The 22,626-nt window shown below is 41.1% G+C and overlaps 2 protein-coding genes across 11 annotated transcripts in view; one reads left to right on the forward strand and one right to left on the reverse strand.

Moving 5' to 3' along the window:
• Nucleotides 1-1,689: 1,689 nt before the first annotated feature.
• On the reverse strand, nt 1,690-12,131 carry LOC112931431 (uncharacterized). Its single transcript, XM_072747306.1, is given in 4 exon segments — nt 1,690-2,487; nt 2,489-4,185; nt 5,219-5,371; nt 11,524-12,131. Coding segments are annotated over 4 exon segments (2,076 nt in total). The 5' UTR covers nt 11,656-12,131; the 3' UTR covers nt 1,690-2,393.
• Nucleotides 12,132-15,229: 3,098 nt separating this feature from the next.
• The window catches only part of ZNF613 (zinc finger protein 613), a 31,067-nt gene continuing 23,670 nt past the window's right edge, over nt 15,230-22,626 (forward strand). For all 10 annotated transcript variants that reach the window (XM_072758593.1, XM_072758401.1, XM_026014108.2 and 7 more), the window contains exons 1-2: nt 15,230-15,354; nt 22,271-22,473. In XM_072758593.1, the coding sequence (XP_072614694.1) occupies nt 22,462-22,473 (12 nt within the window). In that variant the 5' untranslated portion in view covers nt 15,230-15,354; nt 22,271-22,461. The remainder of the gene's footprint in view (nt 15,355-22,270; nt 22,474-22,626) is intronic.

The raw sequence follows: 22,626 nt of genomic DNA on the forward strand, positions 1-22,626 counted from the left end.
AAAAAAAAAGATTAAAAAAAAAAAAAAGAAAACATGGAGATGGATGCTTTACCCCTCTTTACAAAGGCTGGTTTTGGTTATGTGGCTAGTTAAGTATAAAAGACTCCTGAGTAAATTTGTGCCTTGATTTCCCTAAAATGGAGATACTTCACATAGATGTTGGTGACTTATGGTTTGGAGACAAAGACTGTTCCATGACTGATAAAGGTCCCTAGAATCTGAGCGTGCATGTCACAGAACACCTTAATATTTACCTGTGTTTTATATTTTCTCAGCTATGCTGTAGTTTTTGTTGTTATTGGAATCTTTTTTTTTTTTTAAGATTTCATTTATTTATTCATGAGAGACACAGAGAGAGGCAGAGACCTAGGCAGAGGGAGAAGTAGGCTCCATGCAGGGAGCTCGATGTGGGACTTGATCCCAGGACTTCAGGATCACACCCTGAGACAAAGGCAGGCCCTTAACCGCTGAGCCACCCAGGAGTCCCACACCTTAATGTTTACCTGTTTTAGATTTTCTCAGCTATGTTGTAGTTTTTGTCTTTATTTGAGTCTTATATAAGTCATGGAGTTGTGTTGAGGAGATTCAATCACCTTAAACTGGCTACCTGCTATCATTGCAATTCCCTCATTTTAAAAAATTTATTTACTCATGAGAGACAGAGAGAGAGAGAGAGAGACAGAGAGACAGAGACAGAGACAGAGACACAGGCAGAAGGAGAAGCAGGCTCCATGCAGGAAGTCTGATGTGGGTCTCAATCCCGGGACTCCAGGATCATGCCCTGGGCTGAAGGCAGATGCTAAACCGCTGAGCCACCCAGGGATCCCCTCAATTCCCTCATTTTAATGTAAACCAATGTGCTTGAAAAGGAAACCTACTTTTGCAAAATTAAAATCAAATTCATTGTATCTTAGAGTTTAATCTCCATTTAAGAAAATAATTTAAGACTTTCCAGCTACAGTCTAGAGAGGGATTAATAAAAAAAAATCTCTGAAGTTTCACTTTTACTCTTTGAAAGGGAAGCATACCTTGTACAGTATAGGGGAAATAGAAGATTACTTTGACTTTACGAAAAAGTTACATTGTCCAATCAAGCAGTACCAAGACCAAAGCTAGTATTTAATTTCTGTCTTCTGATATCAGGGACAATCTCTCAAACTGTTTATAGAGTTCAAAGGGGCATAAAACTTGTGAATACTCATTATCTTCAGGCCCCTAATATCTGATCAGTTTAGAAGAAACAAAATTCTTTATTACAGATACTTCAACTGTATTTCATCCAGCCTAAGATACTTTTGATTGTGTGACCCACAGTTACTTTACATACTAAGTTCTCCATTTAAATGTCAAATCAGGGGATCCTTGGGTGGCTCAGCGGTTTGGCACCTGCCTTTGGCCCAGGGCGTGGTCCTGAGGTCCTGGGATCGAGTCCCACGTCGGGCTCCCAGCATGGAGCTTGCTTCTCCCTCTGCCTGTGTCTCTGCCTCTCTTTCTCTCTCTGGTATACATAAATAAAATCCTAAAAAAAAAAAAAGATGTCAAGTCATTAACTGTATGCTACATTCAAACTTCATTGTTAACTATGTGGGGAAAAATATTCTATCTTTGAATCAATGAAAAAACATTTTACTCAGGGTCGTTCAAAATCTTCCAGGCCCATTTACAAATACCAGGAAACAGTGCAGTGGCAAGGGAGGGGATATTCAGTATTTTATTAAGATTTCTTATTAAAATAATGAACCATGTAGTTCAATTACAATTACAACTTATGTAGCACTGTAATGATATCAAGATTCAATGCAGATATTCTATTGGCAAGTTTTGTGTACATTTAAGTACATGCACTAGGGAGTCACGTTGTTTTGCTAATACATTCAATTCCCAATTATGAACAATCATTTTAATAATAAAAATAGATGTAAAACACATATTCTCATAGTTCTGATATAATTTTTGCTTTGTTTTCTGACAAATGTATTTATTTACATACTTAAAATATTCCATAATTCTGCTTAATATGTCACAATTCCAGGAAATGACATCCTTATAAAATGATAACCAAAAATATACCTCAGACTCATTATAGAATTTTTTCATCAGCGTCAATTCTGATACCAGTGTGGCTGGATTTCATGCCAACACTTCCTCACAATCAATATAGACACACACAGATGTTCCCTCCTATTTTCTTTCTGGCTACATTCAATTGACATATATGCATGAAGGTATTTCCTTCTGTCTGGCATTCTACCCAGTACCATACTCTTGTAAGGTGTGAGTCTGGGGAAAAAAAAAAAAAGTGTGTCCACATCTGTGGTCTTAAGATTTCATTCCTATGTAAACTCTGGTGTAATCAGCTATTTACTTTCAATGACAACTTTTGGATATTTACTTCATGATTTCTCTCCTCTATGAGTTTTCTGATGTAAAATGAGGCTGAATTTGTGGGAGAAAGTTTTCCAACACTCATTGCATCCATAAGGTTTCTCCCGTTTGAGTTCTTTGATGTATACTAAGATGTGATTTCTGAGTGAAAGATTTCTGACATTCGCTGCATTCATGGGGCTTCTCTCCTGTACGTGTCTTCTGATGCAAAACGAGGCTAAACTTAATAGGAAAAGTTTTCCCACATTCACTGCAACTGTAGGGTTTCTCTCCTGTATGGATTCTCTGGTGAATAATAAGGCTAAACTTGTGAGAGAAAGTTTTCCCACACTGGAGGCATTCATAAGGTTTCTCTCCTGAGTGAATTCTCTGATGAATAAGGAGATAGGACTTCCTGCTGAAGGCTTTGTGGCATTCACTGCATTCATAAGGTTTCTCTCCAGTGTGAGACCTCTGATGAATAGTGAGGTGCGACTTTTGAGTGAAAGCTTTCTGACACTGACTGCATTCATAGGGTTTCTCACCTGTATGTGTTCTTTGGTGTAGGATGAGACTAAACTTGATGGAGAATGTTTTTCCACATTCACTGCACCCACAGGGTTTCTCTCCTGTATGAGTTCTCCAGTAAGTATTGAGGAGTGACTTTACACTAAAGCCTTTCCCACATTCACTGCAATGATATGGTTTCTCTCCAGTGTGAGTTCTCTGGTGTCTAATGAGCTCAGATCTCTGGATGAAGGCTTTTCCACATTCATTGCATCCATAAGGTTTTCCCCCTGTATGAGTTTTTTGATGTAAAATGAGACTAAACTTAAGGGGGAAAGTTTTCCCACATTCATCACAACCATAGGGTTTCTCTCCTGTGTGAGATCGCTGATGAATAATGAGTTGTGACTTGTTGCTGAAGCTTTTCTCACACTCACCACATCTGTAGGGCTTGTCTCCTGTATGAATTCTTTGATGGGAAGTGAGTTGTGACTTATCGATGAAGCTTTTCTGACATACACGACATTCAAACCGTTTTTCTCCTGTGTGAGTTCTCTGATGTTTAATAAGGCATGACTTATCAGTAAAAGCTTTCTCACATTTATTGCATTCATAAGGTTTCTCTCCTGTATGGGTTCTCTGGTGTAAAATGAGATGCGATTTCTAGCTAAAGGCTTTCTCACATCTACTGCAACCACAGGGTTTCTCCCCTGTGTGTGTTTGCTGCTTAATGAGGTCTGACTTCCGGGAAAAGGCTCTCCTGCAGTCACTGCAGTTATACTGTTTCTCTCGTGTTTGAGTTTTCCAATGTTTAGTAAGCAGTGATTTGGGGATGGAAGGCTTTAAATGTTCATTATATTCATTGGATTTTTCTCCAGTATGAATTTTCTCATGCTTAGTATAAAGAAATGCTTTGTCAAACCCATTAAACTCTACTTCGTTTCTTGCATAGCTTTTATTCTGAATAATGTACTCTACATTAGGTTTCAAATGTTCCTCAAGTATGTCAAATGTATGGGATCTTTGTGCTAAAGGGACATCGAAGTTTAAGCTTAGAGACAGTATTTTTCTAAATGCAGTGTTTTTGTGGTGATTCTCCATAGTTTCAAGATTGCCTTTGTTTTCTTGGTGCCAGTCTGTATGACAATCAACATGCCAGATGTCATCTAGAAAGAAAACTAGTGAGCCACAATGACTATGTAATAGAAGGTGTGGAATCCCATAGCAAAGGCCAAGCAGAGAAGAGGAAATGAGACTGGGTATACAGTGAAAGTCTGACATTTGTAAGTAAAAGGAGAAAAAAAATGTAATAAACTACAAAATGTGGAGACAAGGGACAATTTATGAATGCAAGGTATATTAGAAAAGAGAGCTATATAAATGTGTTAATGGGATGAGGAGAAGGCAGGTAAACTGAGGATGCCAGGGAGAAAGATTAGGAGAACAAGTTCCAAGATGAACTAGAGTGGAATCTGGTCCGAATACATAACAGGAGGAAATGTATTCTTTTATTTTTATTTTTTTGAAAACTTTTTAAAAATAGGCTCCACACCCAACATGGGGCTTGAAGTCACAACTCTGAGATCAACAGTTACACACTACTAAATGAGCCAGTCAGGCACCCCCAGAAATGTATTCTTTTAAAAACCAAGCAAAACAATCCTAATATGGAGAGATTAAAAAGGAGAGTCAAGGGATGCCCGGATGGCTCAGTTGGTTAAGCGGCCAACTCTTAATCTCAGCTTGTCTTGATCGCAGGGTCATGAGTTCAAGCCCTATGTTGGGTTCCACCCTGGGTATGGAGCCTACTTTAAAAAAAAAGAAAAGCGGAGTCAACATTAATGTATGAGGGCACTTATGTCCTCTAAGTCACAGTCAGAGCTTAAAAACGTCAAGGTTTCTCCAAACAACAATAGGTGTCTCCCTGTGTCTGACCAAATAGGAATTTACTTCCATTTACACCACAGGGTTGGTTTTTCACTTACCTGGATGAATCTGACTCTGGATTTCTTCCTCTGTTATCCATGGTGTCATGTTCCAACTGGTAGAATACATCTGCTTTGGTAACTTGATACCCTACTCAAGGAAAATTATAGCGGATCCATGGACCCAAATACTTGGTCTACAAGGCCTCTGAAAAATGGGGGAGGTTATATTTAAGGGCCTGAACAATTTGCATCTTAGCCAAATAAAGCCCTTTTATTTTGGGAGTGAAAGAAAAGCCTTCTGTTAAGAGGTAAGAATGTACCGAAATCTGTGATGTATAAAACTCAAGTGCAAAAAAGTAAGGTGCTTGTAAGGCTCCACACATTTAATCACTGAGAAAGGAAAGGCAATTCATTGCCTACATTACTGTGGGAAAGCTCTGCTTACCCACTGATACTAGGTTGCTATAATTTTCCAACATCACATCTTGATACAGGTTCTTCTGAACAGGGTCCAGTAGCTGCCACTCCTCCCATGTGAAAACCACAGCCACATCCTTGAATGACAGTAACCCCTGAAATAGAATGTTCCTACTCATTTCTAAAGGGATTATTGTTGGTTAATACTATGAAATATAATATAATAATTTTTCCTATCATCAGTCATTTGCTTTCTATATAACTAGTTTTGCATTATAGTTTGTAGGAAAAACTAATTTTTATTTAAAATATCCTATTTTTGTGCTTCCAATCATTCACTGATGTACATGTTCACTCTTTCATAAAAGAGAAATAGAATAGAGCATCCTGAAATCCTTTAATCTAAGAACCATCTACAACCTATGTGAATGCACCTATATGTCAGGCACTACACTAGATACTCCTTTGTATATAAGACCCTCTCCTACCCTAAAAGAGCATACTAGTTTGCAGAGAGAGGTATACAAGTGCACTAGAGTACAATACATTTATATAGGGCAAGAAAGAAATGTATACCATGTGGGCAACAAGGTGGAGGAAAAAACTTCTAAGAGGTTGAACTTCAGATAGGCAAGGAGAGAGGTGAATGGAATTCAAGAAAGAAATAATATGAATGACAGCACAATGAAAAACTATGAGTATTTAAAACACTGCAAATATATTTCTTCCTAAGTTGTGAAATCAAATGACTGAATTTAGAGCAGGGAGAGCATATTATAAGCACTCAAAAATTTTTCTCACATTATTTTTGTTACTTAAACATTAACAGTGATAGACTTCCAAGGTACTGGGTTAAGTGCATTTAGTAAGTTACAGAGGGGCACCTGGGTGGCTCAGTGGGTTAAACATCTGCCATCAGCTCAGGTCATGATCTCAGGGTCCTGGGATTGAGCCCTGCGTTGGGCTCCCTGCTCAGTGGGGAGCCTGCTTCTCTCTCTGCCCTCCTCCCCTGCTCATTCTCTCTGTCTCAAATAAAAAAATAAAATCTTAAAAGAAATAAGTTACAGAAAAGTATATAAACTATAACCTCGAATATGATGATGGGTATTAGGTTCTGTGTGGTAAAGTGTTGACTCAGCAGGCCTGGGCTGCCCAAGCCCTGCACACTCCAAAGAAAGGCCTGTCTTTGGGAGAACCAGTTTTTGACTTGCTCCTGGGAGATGATCTCTGAACCCCTATAATATCCAGCCCAACACAGGTGTTTTCACATTCTTGAGGCCTTGGGCTAGGCTCTATTTGGGGGAGCTGGAGACTGAGTAGCTTAAGTTGGTCATGCATGCTGAATGCTTGTGTTGTCTGACTCCCACTAAAACCCTGGACACCAAGGTACATGTAAGCTTCCCTGGATGGTAACACTTCCCACTTGTTGTTACAGAGTGCTGCTGGGAGAATCAAGCCACTCCACTGGGTGAGGAAAATTAGAAGCCAGTACCTGGTCTCTCCTGGACTCTACTCTGTATCTTTGCCTTTGTTGATTTTAATCTGTATCTTTTCACTATAATAATGAATAACTACAATAGCTTTTGTTGAATCCTTTTGAGTTCTTTTAGAGAATCATAGAACCTGAGAGTGGGCCAAGGACCCCCAACTCAAATATATACAAATTCATAGTTATATATGTAAATGTTGACAGGGGAAATCAAATAGTTTTCCTCATAGTTTGAGGACGGTGAAAAAGAATTAATGGGGAACTAAAGTGTTTAGCTCTAAAAACCCCTCTACTATTTGAAACATTGGCATTGAGAATATTTTAAGTTTTACTAATATAACTGGAATTCTAAAATTTTTTGAAATATTTTGATTTTTATGAATTAAAAAAAATTTTTTAAGATTTTGACAGAGAGAGAGAGAGTTCGCATGCACAAGTAGGCAGAGAGCCCGACATGGGGCTTCATCCCAGGACCCTGGGATTATGACCTGAGCTGAAAGATGCTTAACTGACTGAGCCATCCAGGGACCCTGGGACTTTTTTAAATAGAAGAAACGGATTATGAACTGAGTGAAGAATGAGAAGACATTATGAAGGAAATATTCTAAGACTTTGCTAATAGATGTAACTTGGAAGTGTATGCTAATTAATATAAATTGGGATTTCTTAACCTCAACCCTACTGACATTTTGGGCCAGATAACTTTTTGTGGTAGAAGTCTGTACTGTGTTGTAGGATATTTAGCAGCATCCCTGGCCTCTATTTACTAGATCCCATTAACAGTTATGACAATTAAAAAATATCTCCAGACATTGTCAAATGTTCCCTGGGCAGAGAAAATAATCCTGATTTGAGAATCACTGATTCAAAGAAATGACTGAATTTTGAGGACTGTTTGTGGAAGACCAAAAGATGGTCTTAGAATCTATCCATTTTCTCAATAATCTAGGTATTATCCCTGGATAAAGTCAGACCATCAGAAACCTATGGACTTGAGCTACATTGTTTTGAAACCCTAAAGCACTCTGATCACTGATTTTGGCTTTGGTATAGCACCACTAGCTTGTCTGAGGATGGCTGAGAAATAACCAAAAGGAACTTACCACTTTACTAGTGGTTTGCTATAGAAGAAACTGATCATTAAACAATCTAATGATCTATCAAAGACATTTCTTCCTACTTACGTGACAGGAACTATCTACTTTTCTAGAGATTTCTCCTTAAGGCAAAGCAAATCAGTGATTTTTTATTGATGGTCATGTGGTAGATTATATTTCCCAATGATGACCACAATAGTATGTCCCATTCCAAAACCTTTTGCAATGTGACTTCGTTACTAACCAATCAAGCAATAGAACCTGTTCCTCACTCCTTGAATCTAGTTTGTTTTAGGAACTTGCTTGCAATGAAGAGGATGCAGCAGAAGTGATGATGCCTAACTTCCGAAGCTAAGGCAGAAAAGGCCATGTAGTTTCAGTCTGGTTTTCTTAGAATCTAGCATCGTGCTGTGAGAAGTCTAAGCCACAAAGGGAGGCTATGCATAAACACTCCATTCGAGGGCCTCAGCTCAGCCTAGTGTTTGAGTGGCGTTATCCTGGAAAACAGACACAGGAATGAAGAGTCCTTCAGATGATTCCAGTCCCCAACCTTTGAGTCTTCCCAGCTAAGGTTCCAGACACGATAGTGTGGTGATAAACTGTGCAGTAAAGGATTAATACAGCAATCTGGGTTGTCCACACCCTGCACATGCCAAGGAAAGGTTTGATTTTTACCTCTTCATAGGAAGTAACCTCTAAGTCCTTGAAATATCTTTACCTGAGAGCCTTGGGCTATGCCAGATAATTCATGTTATTGGTGTGGTTTATGGTGGGGGGCTTGCCACACCATAGTAGCTCGACTTCTGAAAGGGCTGGAGACTAAAGGTAGCCATTCATGAAGTCAGCATTGCCTATGTGACCAACTCAAATAAAAACCCTGGAAACTAAGGCTTGAATTAGCCTCCCTGATTAGCAATACTCAATGCATAGTGTTATAAGTGATTGCTGGGAAAATTCAACACTGTCAATATGACTCCACTAAAAGAAAACAAGCGGAAGCTTTTGCTTGGTATCTCCTGGATCCAGCCTTATGATCTTTCCCTGTGGCTGATTTTAATCTATATCCTTTTGCTGTAATAAACTATTATCGTGAGCATAACAATGTTTCTGAGTACTCTGAGTTCTTCTAGCAAATCACTGAACCTGAGCATGGTCCTGGGAACCCACGAACATGTAAGACTATAGGGCTCTGTCTTACTTCCTGACCCACTGAATCTATGAGAATGATAAAAATAAATGCATACCACCAGGTTACAGTGTGGCTTCTTATACAGCAATAGATAAGTGGGACAGGGAATACTAAAGACAAGTTTGTAGCTCAATTTTGTGAACTACTTAGAACTTGGGCTCTATAATTTATGTTCTAACTTAAAATCATTTGCATAAACAAAGGATTTACACATTCTCATTGTACAGGGTAGTCCTCATAAATAATGAATAAATGTATTCTTTTAATATGTGTATTGTCAAGCTTCCTTAAACCCACAGGAAAGCTTAATGGAAAATAAATATATAAATAAACTCACTTGGGACTTGGACATTTTCTGAAGCCCTTAAATATTGTCAGTAAGTTTAATATGTGCTCTGTTGTTGATTCTGGGCTCTTTTCTGAATTTCTAGTTCAAGCTCTCTGGTAAAAGATGCAGTGTTGATCTTCGTACCTTCACTTCTTTCCCTCATAGGAACTATTTTATCCCAGGAAGCCAGGACCTGGGGATTACAGAAATTGTAACTGTGAGTATAACAGATTTTTCTGAGTTGTTGGAGTCCCTATTTGTATGTGTATATATTTTTTAGATATACACAAATAGATATATATCTAAAATTTATGTTTTCTTTAGGTAGTAAGTTAATATGATAGTCTAAAGAAAAAAGTAATATGTAGTACCTGATGGCTTATTTTTCAATAAACACACAACTATTTTATAATAAAGAAACACAAACAATAAAGCTGTCATTAAATTATGTAATTTTACCAAAACTGTACTCAAAACTAAATGTGCATTTCGAGAAAGACCATTACAAAGAAATGGGGACTAGGGGAAAAAGATGCTTAACTGACTGCAATGGGGACTAGGGGAAAAAGATGCTTAACTGACTGAGCCATCCAGGGACCCTGGGACTAGGGGAAAGTCCAAGAAGAAAGTTTTAAAAGCCTAAAAAAAATCCAGAGAAACAGGTATAAATACTGAAATACTACTTGCTAATCTGTCTTGGGTATCTTCTCTGTGATCTTTAACTGTATGAAGGGTTAGCACTGTTTATCTTTTGTTATTTATTTAAACAAATGGGAAAAGAATCTCAGGTTGAGAAACTTGCTCAAATTCACATAAGAAAGTGGCAGAATAAAGGGCAGCTTGGGTGGCTCAGCAGTTTAGCACCGCCTTCAGCCCAGGGCCTGATCCTGGAGACCCAGGATGGAGTCCCACATCCAGCTCCCTGCATGGAGCCTGCTTCTCCCTCTGCCTGTGTCTCTGCCTCTCTCTTTCTCTCTCTATCATGAATAAATAAATAAAATCTTGAAAGAAAGAAAGAGAAAGAAAGAAAGAAAGAAAGAAAGAAAGAAAGAAAGAAAAAGAAAGGAAGAAAGAAGAAAGAAAGAAAGAAAGAAAGAAAGAAAGAAAGAAAGAAAGAAAGAAAGAAAGAAAGAAAATGGCAGAATATGGATAAAAACCTTAGGTCTGCCCAAATTCAAAGTCCATATTCTTTTCTCTGAGTTAAACTTACCTGCAGATGTTCTGATTACCTGGAAAACCTACAAGAATCAATTAGTAGTTACATTAGTTAATAAGAGTTCAGTAAAGAAAGAAAAGAGAAGGTGGTTTATTTTTTTTAAAAATTGGCTCTTTTATATCTACCAGAAAATAAATAAAATAACCATTGGAGACCATCAAAGACAAGAAACAAAGCTGCCCCAAGCACTGATCTCCCTACAAGTCATCCCATTCACTGACCACGCCCAAAGACCACTCAATCACTGACCCCTCCCCCAAGTACATCCCAAACACTGACCTACGCCAAGAACATCAAAAGCACTAAACTACCTACCAAAGATGTCTCAATCACTGAACCCCCACCCCTCCCAGACCCAGGAATATTCCCATCGTGGACACTGGCATTAGTAAACCCTCTCAAGGACGTCCTGATCACTGACATGTTCCAAGAATTCTTCAGTCACTGACCTTTTTCCAAGGATGCTCCAATTGCTGACATGGCCCTCACGGCTGTCCTAAGAACTAATCTTTCCCATGAGACCTTTTCAGGCATTGACACACCTTCAGAGACACCCTTATTCCTGACTTCCTTCATGAACACCCCAAACACTGACCTCCCATCATTGATCCTCAATCAGTGACTTTACCTGAAAGACGCCCCAATCACTGGCTATCCCAAGTGCATCCAAATCATTGACTCACTGACTAGGTAACACCAATCACTGACTTGCCTCCAAGACGGCCCCAGTCACCGATCCCCACAAAGTAATACCCCAAGTCCTAACACCTTTCTCCAGGCCACTCCAATCCCTGACCATCCCCAGGCCTGCACCATTGCCGACTACCCCAATCCCTCAATCATGCAATGCGTAGTCCCCCACCACACAACGGCTTGCTTCTCTCACGGACAACCCAAAGCCTCCCTTACCATAAACCCCAAATCTCCACAAACCTAGTTAAGCCTTATTCCGCTCGCAGAACGCAAAACTGAGACCCCGTAATACAACCTTCGCGCACCAGTTGGGTGGGTAGAAAGAGCCACGGTCCATCACTTGGGCTTCAGACTCACGAGAGTCTGTTCCACCTCCCGAGATCAGGTTTAACGTGTGTGGCATCCGAGTCAACAGGCAGCCAACCATCACCCCGGGGGCGTCCTTCCACAGACTAGGATTCCGTTCAGCTCTCGGTATCTTAGACAAAGGCACTACGAGAGAGTATGGCGGTGCCCTGTTGGCAGACTTACGTGGGAGCCGCCATATTGGAAGTCCGGTACAACTTTTCCGCGGAAGAGAACATTCCTTACGTCAGTTGTGAGCGACACAAAGGGCGATGCGCAGGCTCCTGTCTGCGTGGGCCAAGCCCAAAGGCAGTCGCCACCGCTTTGCTGATGATGGTACGTGCCAAGCAGTGAAAGTTTACTGTGGGCGCGGCCCTCATGAAAAATGAACAGGGCTGGCCGTAGAGGAGAGGAAGTCCTTTAAGGAGTGGAAAACACTGGAATTTATATAAAACGGTATAGGTTTCGAAAAGCCAAACTAGTACGATAAAGGCAGTAGGCCTCACTGTGGGCGTGGAGTACACTAATTTATTTTAAGGAAAAGATCTCTTCCTGCCAGGATTGGTGGTGGTGGTTAGGCAACATCTCCAAGGTGAAGGGTGAGAGGGCTAGTGGGTAAGTAGAGCTAGTAGTGAGGGAGGGGCTATGCTCTTCATCAAGGTAGGGGCTGGAGACCGGGGGGGGGGGGGGGGGGGGGGGGGGGGGGGGACTAGAAATTGTTGGTAGAGATTTCCTAACAGATTTTATCTCAACTCAAATGTTTTCACATTTTATTTATTTTTTTAAATTATTCATGAGAGACAGAGAGGCAGAGACACAGAGGGAGAAGCAGGCTCCTCGCAGGGAGCCGGATGTGGGACTCCACATCCCGGGAGTCCGGGATCCCACCCTGAGCCAAAGGCAGACGCTCAACCCCTGAGCCACCCAGGCGTCCCCTCACATTTTATTTCTAGTGAAGTAATTATTAGAATTAGAATTGAGTCAAAGAGAATGAAATATTTTCTTTTTAGTATATGTGCTGCTGAAGCGAGCAGAAAAATGAAAATTTTTAATTGGGTAGATAATTCCAGATTGTTGTCCCAAACTGGTTTTACTGATGATACATTTTACTGGCTACTATCCTTCTTAAGGAACTGGATACTTCGGGGACGCCTGGGTGGCTCAGGGGTTGAGTGTCTGCCTTTGGCTCAGGGCATGATCCCGGGCTCCTGGGATCGAGTCCCACATTGGGCTAACTGCATGGAGCCTGCTTCTCCCTCTGCCTGTGTCTCTGCCTCTCCCATGATTAAATAAATGAAATCTTAAAAACAAAAACAAAAAAACCCAACTAGATACTTAGGGGGTCTGGGTCATGATGCCAGAGTCCTGAGATCGCGCCCCAAGTAGGGTCCACTGCTCAGGGGAGAGCCTCCTTTTCCCTCTTCCTCTGTTTTCCCCCACCCCCACTTGTGTGCACCTGCGTGTGCTCTCTCTCTCTCTCTTTTTTTTAAGACTTTTATTTATTCATGAGAGAGAGAGAGAGAGAGAGAGAGAGAGGCAGAGACACAGGCAGAGGGAGAAGCAGGCTCCATGCAGGGATCGATCCCAGGTCTCCAGGATCACACCCTGGACTGAAGGCGGCGCTAAACCGCCGAGCCACAGAGTCTGCCCTAATTTCAGTATTTTTAAATAAATATGTAGGAGATGAACTGCTGCCTAATATAGTTCTGTTTTTATTTATTTATTCAAGTTATCTCTATACCCAACATGAGGATTTAACTTACAACCTGGAGATCCAGTCTCATGCTCTTCTGACTGAGCCAGCCAGGTGCCCCATGGTTCTGTTTTATTTTGCAATTCTCTTAAGCTTAGAAGTTAGTTTTGAAAGGATTTTTACTCTTTAAAGATTTTGATAGTTTAAGGAATATGGATATACTAACAGTGGATTTTTAAGTTGGGCGCTTTATCCATAGATTTATCTTGAAGGAAACTTCAAAACTGTCCTGCAAATACAATTCTCTGCACATAAGCATTTCTGTTTCCTCATTCTTCCAGTTAATTCTGGTTGGATTAGATTTGATGTTTACATTATGATGACTATGTAAATACTATTTACAGCTCAGCCACATAGTATACTATGATTATATTTCCTTTCTTGTACAATTTTTTATTCTTCCTGGAGTTGTCTTATTTATTCCTTCCAGAAATTCTGGCCTATGGTTCTTAGAAAGCCCTGCCCTTTGCACTGGCTCCACATGACTTGTGACCTCGACATTGGCTTGGGACTGTTCTCACCTTTTCTGGGCGGTAACTGTATCTCCCCACCACCTCTCCCAAAGGGAAGCTTGGTTTTTTCCAGTCACTGTTTTTCACTTCCTTGTGATTAAGTTTTGGAATATAGGTTAGGTCCAGAGCCGATGACCAAGAAATAATTTTTGAGAGGTCTTTGGTGCAAAATGGTGGTTTTATTAAAGCCTGGGGACAGGACTCATGGGCAGGAAAAGCTGCTGCCCCGGGCCTGTGAAGGGTAGCTCCCAACCTGGGAGTTAGGAGGGGTTTGAAGATAGCCTACTCTCTAAGGAATTTTGGAAGCAAGGTTTCCAGAACCTTGAGGGGGTTAGTTATTGTTGGGAAAGGTCACTTTTTCTTTTTTTTAAATTCATGAGAGACACAGAGAGAGAAAGAGACAGAGATCCAGGCAGAGGGAGAAGCACGCTCCCTGCAAGGAGCCTGATGTGGGACTCAATCCCGGATCCTGGGATCACACCCCAAGCCTAAGGCAGACACTCAACTGCTAAGCCATCCAAGCGTCCCATGGGAAAAGGTCACTTACTACTGTCTAATAAAACCTGAGTTATGAGACCCTTCAGATGTACACTGGTGGGCCATGTCCTTGGGGGATGATTGGCAATACATATCTTGGGGGTTTAGAGATAAAGGGAAATTTCTAAAGGACCTTTTATATGTTAAAGTAGACTTACAGGATCCTGGGTGTCGGGATAAGATTGCCTTTTGTCCTTAGCAAAGTATGAACATCGGGGCAGTTGAGTCCATAGAGGAATGTCCCTTTGCCTGTTTCAAGGACTTGTCAATGTGCTCTCCCGGGGTCGTGCCTTGTCCTCAGCTAGCCCTGTGTTCCCCCATCACTTGGATGGCATTATCACTCTCCCTATACCGTTACTGCTTCTCCAGATACTTTTTTGTCCTCCAAATCTTCCTCTTGGCCTCCATATCTGTCAGAAGCATTCCTAGGGTAATTTGCCCTTTGGCTTTTATGTTTGCCCTTTTTCCCCCGTTAAAAAACTTTATTTTGTATGGACACTTAACTTCTAAGATGGCTGCACCTCGTGTGTTTTCCAAATCTTTCTTCGTGTAAAGTGGATTTTCTCGCCAGCCCGCTGAGGTAGACGTATCCTACTCCATGTTTGCCTTGTGTAAGTAGGTTCAAACTTTTGAAAATCAGTGCAGTTTGTAGCGCAGGATTTAAGGTGTGAGAAATGGGAGTGTTTTCGGTAGGTTTTCATTGTTTCGAGCCTTACCTGGCTACTCTGGCCAAAACGACCACTTCGCCTTCCGTAGGTTGATTACCGAAGGGCAGCCGCCTGGCCGACCCGCTGGCCAAATGGGCGCGGACATATTGACTCCAGGAAAAGCCGGAAGTCCAAATGACTGTTCTCGGTAGAAACGCCTCTGGCCCTCGTCGGCCGCCATCCCCGGGCGCGGAGGCTGGGCATGGGCGCAGCAGGAGAATTTGCGGAAGTGCGGCTTGTAGGAGGTCGCGGTGGGGTCACTAGAAAATCAGGTCTGTGTATGGTTCGGTATCTGGAATAAGAGGAGAGGACCGAGGCGTCTGTGGGTGCCCGAGTGGGTGGAGCCTTGGGGTCTGTGGGGGAGAGGAAGCAGGTGGAAGCCGGTGCCGGTGTCTGTGTGTGCTATGCCTTTGGAGTGTGGGGGCAGTGGCTACCGATCTGTGGAGACCAACGTTTCCGAGACCGCGGTCAGGCTTTGGGTTCTGTTGTAGCGCCCAGTGATTGAGCTCTAGGGAGGGGGGTGGTTTTTGTCAGTGAAAGCGGTGTCCACTTCGGATTCGGGTTTTACTCTTGCGGCTCAATGAGGGGCAGAGGCGCACGGTCAGCGAACCCTGGTGTTTCGAGATTATTCCGGGGAGGGAGAGTAGGGCGATGATGAGTGCATGGGAAAGGTCCAGGTGTCTCAGCCCCTTGAGAGGTTTGTGAGAGCTGAAGCACACTTGGTGGGTGGGTTGAGGGTCCAGCGTTTCTTTCCCACCAATCCAAGCCCCTGGTTTGCCTTTGTCTTTGCACATCTCTTGACCCCATAGTTATGATGGGGGATTTCACACAAAGTAGTTTCAATTAAAGAGGATTTTGCCCTTTCTGCAAGTTTACTTTATGTACGCATACGCACACACAGCTGGAAATGTTTCTTTTGGGTGCCATTGTAACACAGTAAACTAACATTGCTGTTACTCCAATTCTGTTCCCCAACGGTAACATTTGTTACCTTTTTTTCATTTCCCCTTTAGTCTTCGGTTTTCTATGCTTCACAATTCCAATATTCTATTGAAACACTGGCAAAAAAAAAAAAAAAAGAAAGAAACACTGGCATAATTTGACTCTATTTAATTTCATGTTATAAATACTATATAATAAACATAAGTTTTTTCTTTAAAAATTTTTTTAAACTTTTGTAACTATATATTGTCAAGAGGCAAATCTGTGCCATTATGCATGCAATCTCAGCATTCATTTATTTTTTTTAATTTTCTCTCTCTTTTTTTAAAAGATTTTATTTATTTAATCATGAGAGATAGAGAGAGAGGCAGAGACACAGGCAGAGAGAGAGAAGCAGGCTCCATGCAGGGAACCTGACATGGGACTCCATCCCAGGTCTCCAGGATCACGCCCTGGGCAGAAGGCAGGCACCCCACCGGTGAGCCACACAGGCGTCCCTCAGCATTCATTTAGATAGAATTTGAACAGGCTTGTGTCTGAGTAATCTCTACACCTAACAAGGGGCTCAAATTCACAACCCTGAGATCAAGAGTTGCAAGCTTCACCGACTGAGTCAGCCAGGTATCCCTAAATAGAATATAAATAAATACTCAATCACCTTTGAAAACAGGTTTTTATTCTCCATTTACCCATGCACATGGTTTCCAGTCACTCCTGTCCACCTTGATCTTAATTTTTTTTGCCAGTGTGAATGGTGTTTTTAAACATTTTATTCTCTTCTTTCAATTTACTATCACAAAGAAGAAAAATTACATTAAAAATCTGCTCCTTCACTGAATCATTAATATTAAGAGTTTCCCATTCCCTGTAATTTTTTATTGTTTAAAGAATTTTAGGGCAGCCCCGGTGGCTCAGCGGTTTAGCGCCGCCTTCGGCCCAGGGTGGGATCCTAGACCCAGGATTGAGTCCCATGTCAGGCTCCCTGCATGGAGCCTGCTTCTCCCTCTGCCTATGTCTCTGCCTCTCTCTCTCTCTCTCTCTCATGAATAAATAAAATCTTTAAAAAAATTAAAAAAAAAATTTTACATTTGAACACCTATTATGCCTACCACCTAGATTTTTGTCATCATGATTTTGTTTCCTTTATTCCATATCCATATATCACTTCTCAGTCATTAATATACCCTTTTACATTAAAAATTTTTTAAAGATTTTATTTATTTATTTATTTATTTATTTATTTATTTATTTGAGAGAGATAGCACAAGCAGGGAAGAGAGAGAAAAGCAGACTCCCAGATGAGCAGGGAGCCCAATGGACTTGAGGACTTGATCTCAGGACCTGGGATCATGACCTGAGCTGGAAGCAGGTGTTTAATGGACTGAGCCACCCAGATGCCCCTCTTTTACATTTTTTAATGTTTATTTATTTATTTAAGTAATCTCTGCACCCAACATTGGGGGCTTTAACTCATGACCCCAAGATCAAGAGTTATAAGTTCTTCCAACTGAGCCAGGTACCCTGGTTTGTCTCTCCTTTTTTTTTTTACTTTGTTCATTTATTTCTTAAATTCCACATATGAATGAAATCATATAGTATTTGTCTTTCTTTGGTGGCTTATTTCACTTAGCATTATACTCTGTGGATCCATCCATATTGTTGCAAACAGGAAGGTTACGTTCTTTTTTTATGGTTGAATAATATTCCATTATATATATGATATATGCCATTATATGGCATATAATATTAAGTATATTTTATATATATTATGTAAAGTTATATATCATATAAAGTTATTTTAAATACAATATGTAATATATATGTGTATATACACCACATATTCTTTCTGTTCATCTATCGATGGACATTTAGTTTGCTTCCATAATTTGGCTGTTGTAAATAATGCTGCAGTAAACAGGGGTGCATATATCCCTTTGAATTAGTGTTTTCATATTCCTTCATATTCTTTGGGTAAATACCCAGTAGTGCAATTACTGGGTCATAATGTCATTCTATTTTTAATTTTTTAAGGAATTTCCATAATATCTTCCATAATATCTACCAGTTTGTATTCCCACCAACAGTGCGTGAGGGTTCCTGTTTTTCCACATCCTTGCCAATATTTGTTTCTTGTGTTTTTGATTTTATTATCCTGAGAGATGTGAGGTGATATCTTACCGGGTTTTCTGTGTACAAACTTTTGTGTAGATATCCTTTTACTTCTGGATATAAATCCTATGTGAAATTGTTGGTTCACATGGTAAAATATATTTAACTGTTAGAGGTACTACCAGACTATTTTCCAAAGTGGCTGCACCATTTTACATTTCCATTAGCAGTTATGAGGGTTCTATTTCCTCCACATACTCCCCAACACTTGTCATTTCCTTTTTTAAAAAAAACTATATCCATCCTAGTGAGTGTGAGCAGTATCTCAGTTGTGGTTTTGTTTTATTAAAGATTTTATTTATTTATTCATGGGAGACACAGAGAGAGACAGAGGCAGAGGCACAGGCAGAGGGAGAAGCAGGCTCCAGGCAGGGAGCCTGACGTGGGACTGCATCCCGGGTCTCTAGGATCAAGCCCTGGGCTGAAGGTGGCGCTAAACCGCTGAGCCACCTGGGCTGCCCTCAGTTGTGGTTTTGATTTGCATTTCTCTGAAGAATGATGTTGAGCATCTTTTCACGTGCTTATACTATGCATAACTTGAATATATATTTTCACTGAATATAGATTATTATCATTTCTTTAGCTTCATTGGATGTGTGTACTTTCATTCATTCAATTAATTATCTAGTAGCAGACCTAAATAATCCCTGTATATCAACTGTGCATGCTTATGCCATTATTTCCTTTGTAAAGATTCCTAGGAGTGGATTTCTTGGATTCTAGCTAAATCTCTATTGAAAGTATTCAATACTAAGTGTTAAACTATTCCCCTGCATTGAATAAGCAGTCACTCCCCACCACCACCTCCCCAAGGGGGTAGAGACAACTACCCTGACAAGACCCTGACAACTACCAACCTGCTTTCAGTTTCTGTGGATTTAGCCATTCTGGCTATTTCATATAAGTGAAGTCATACAATATATGACCTTTTGTGTCTGGCTTCTTTTACTTAGTGTAATGTTTCATGGTTGTGTACTGTGTTCTAGGGTGTTCCTTCTGTGCTTATCCAGGCCATTTCATTTATAACCCTGCCTTAATCTTCATTACCTGATTGCACTGAGTGTAGAATTCAGCCAGAGGGAAAAGTTGGGGTCTTCTCAGGTCTCTTCCAAGCAGGTGTCCTGCCCTGTGCATGTACTTGGCTTTATTAATTCCCCAGTATGCCCTACTACTTTTGAATGGCTTAAGCTCCCGAAGAAACTCTCTCCTCAGCTTTTTCTCCCAGCCTTTCAACTGTGCCTCAACTATAATCTTTTTTTTTTTTTTTTTTTTTAGTTTTTATTTATTTATTCATGAGAAACAAACAGAGAGGCAGAAACATAGGCAGAGGGAGAAGCAGGCTCCCGGGAGCCTGATGCAAGACTTGATCCCAGGACCCTGGGATCATGACCTGAGTCAAAGGCAGATGCTCAGTCACTGAGCCACCCAGGTGCCCTTCAACCATAATCTTTTGTCCCAGGCATCTATAGGTTGTTTATCTACATTGTTGTTGTTTTTAAGATTTTATGTATTTATTTATTTATAGAGTATACACTAGTGGAGGAGGAGCAGAGAGAGAGGGAGAGAATTTCAAGCAGATTGCTTGCTGAGTGCAGAGCCCAATGTGGCATACCATCCCACAACCCTGAGATCATGGCCTGAGCCAAAATCAAGAGTTGGTCACTTAATCCCCTGAGCCACCCAGGCGCCCTACCTTGCATTGTTTTGTTTTGTTTTAAAGATTTTTAATTTTTTTAAAATATTTTTAAAATTTATTCATGAGACAGAGAGAGAGAGAGAGAGAGCGGCAGGCAGAGACACAGGCAGAGGGAGAAGCAGGCTCCACACAGGGATCCCGACGTGAGAGTCAATCCCGGGACTCAATTCCGGGACTCGATCCCAGGTCTCGATCCCAGGTCTCCAGGATCATGCCCTGGGCTGAAGGCAGGTGCTAAACCGCTGAGCCACCCAGGGATCCCCAAGATTTTTAAATTTTTCATTTACTCATGAGAGACACAGAGAGAGAGGCAGAGGGAGATGCAGGATCCTGGCAGGGAGCCCGATCCTAGACTCAGTCGCCGGCCTGGGGATCATGTCCGAGCTGAAGGCAGACACTCAACCGTTGAGCTACCCAGGCATCCCCCACCTTACATTATTTTTGAGAAACACCCATTGCTTTTCTATCCTGTGTGAGGTCCAAATTAGAGGGATGAGCATGTTGCGTTAGTCCTTCAGGTAGGCCTCAGACAGATTGGAACAGATAAACACGATTCTTTGCATTTAAATAAAGTCTGCTCTACTCATTCCAGGACCAGGAACCAGAGTTCCCCACTAGGAATCCTGGCTCCTATCTCTAGCACTACTACCAGGCTTGGGAGAGGGTGGAACAAGGGCAAATAAAAATGGTACAGAACTTTCCTACCATTTTTTTTAAAGATTTTATTTATTTATTTATTCATGAGAGACACAGAGAGGCAGAGACACAGGTAGAGGGAGAAGCAGGCTCCATGCAGGGAGCCCAGCATGGGGCTTGATCCCAGGACTCCAGGATCACACCCTGAGCCAAAGGACGCTCAACCACTGAGCAACCCAGGTGCCCAAGTTACCTCTTTCTTGATTGAACCATCACTCTGCCACTTAAACCTGTGACTATTTTTCAGAGTTATGATAAAGGGTTTGTTTTGTTCTTTATTCTGACAGTTCTTACTTGCTTTGGTGTTTCTGTGGAGGTATGAACCCTTGGAACTTCCCACTCTGCCATTTTCATTCAGTGGGAGTTCCTCCTATAATGTGCATGATTGATTTGTTTTGTTTTTTAGTCATGGGTACTTTTTTGAAGGAATGAACTGCATATGCAACTTAAGTGATAGCCTCTAATTCACCTCCCTTCCCTCCCCAGACATAATGGCTTTCTTGAACTTGTTCTATATAACTCATGTTTTTATACTTTCTTTTTTTTTTTTTTAAGATTTTATTTATTTATTCATGAGAGAGAGAGAGAGAGGCAGAGACACAGGCAGAGGGAGAAGCAGGGTCCATACAGAGAGCCCAGTGTGGGACTCGATCCTGGGACTCCAGGATCATGCCCTGGACCGAAGGCAGGCGCTAAACCGCTGAGCCACCCAGGGATCCCTGTTTTTATACTTTCACTCAATGTGTATATAGCAGGAAAGAATAATCTTGTTGTATATGCTTTAATTTTTTTCTATCAGTTTGTCTTTGTTTCTTTCACATGACTTAGTGAAAATGGTTTGTTAGATGATACTTTGCTGAGCACCTTTGTCATCAAACTGAGGTATGTACAGAAACTTTCATACATGAGCACTTTTGGTCTTAAAGGAATAGATATCCAAATCCTCGCCTTTTACAAATTCTCCTTCCAAAAAGTGACCTGTTTGAGAAGCCCCTCAACCGTGGGGCATTATGCTCTGCTGATTCTCCTTTGTTGGCTTCCTTTCATGGACTCCACTTCTACTTCATAGAAGAAAGTGCTCACATACTCACAATCTGGTGTTCCATTGCTCCAGAGTACAGTAGCCTCCAGGGTTCCAAATAAAAGGACAATACAAGAGAGCCAGGAAATTTGGAGGTGACGATATGAAGAAAGACTCAGAATCTCACTGAATTTTAATCTGGGGGACAGGAGGACTGAGAACACCTGGACTTGGACCCCGAGGCTTTGTCTCCTCCAGCTTTTATTAAGAAAGCTAGCGAATAACAATCATCATGAATCTATTTGTTAGCTATAGGAATGATTAACTTTGGGAAATAGAAACAGAAAAACATGTTTACTTCAAAGGGTAAAAGAATTGTCTTGCACAATACTTTGCAATTATGCTATATGCCGTGTAAGGAGGCTATTAACTCAGGGAGGCGGAGCGGAAGAGCTATATCTGGAGAACAGTGTGGTCAAGTCAGTGTGCTGACTCAGGACCTCATGTATCCCCAGTGTGCTGGGGGTAATGAGATTCAGTTCTCAGATAAGCTCCACAGCTGGTTGCCCACAGGACAGGTGGCCTTAAAATCAGGTGGTGGCAGTAGCAGTGATGACATCTGGGTCCAGAGAAAATGTGCACTCAAAGCTAATTTACTTTTCAGCCCACAGGTCCTACTCTAGGAGCAAGATCCAACAAGTAAAGCAAGGAAGAGGTCTCAGGACCTGCATATGGTCATTTGTGGGGACACCATTGACCAGAAACGAAGATTTCAGGAATTTAGGGGAATTCAAGAAGAAACTAAGGCACAAGTCCCCATATTGGCCATTGGCCATTGTCCAATAACAGAAGAAAATGAAGGACCAGGTGACTTTGTTTTATTCTTTTTTTTGTTCTGTGATTATTTTCTGGAGGACTTGGAAACTCAATTGAATTAAATGGAAAAGTATAAATTGGTAAAGTTGACCTTGTGTAGAAATGGATTTAGATTCTAACTTCAATATTAAGGCAGATAGGATC

This window comes from Vulpes vulpes, chromosome 1 (assembly GCF_048418805.1).
Source record: "Vulpes vulpes isolate BD-2025 chromosome 1, VulVul3, whole genome shotgun sequence".
In the NCBI taxonomy this organism is placed as follows: Eukaryota; Metazoa; Chordata; class Mammalia; order Carnivora; family Canidae; genus Vulpes; species Vulpes vulpes.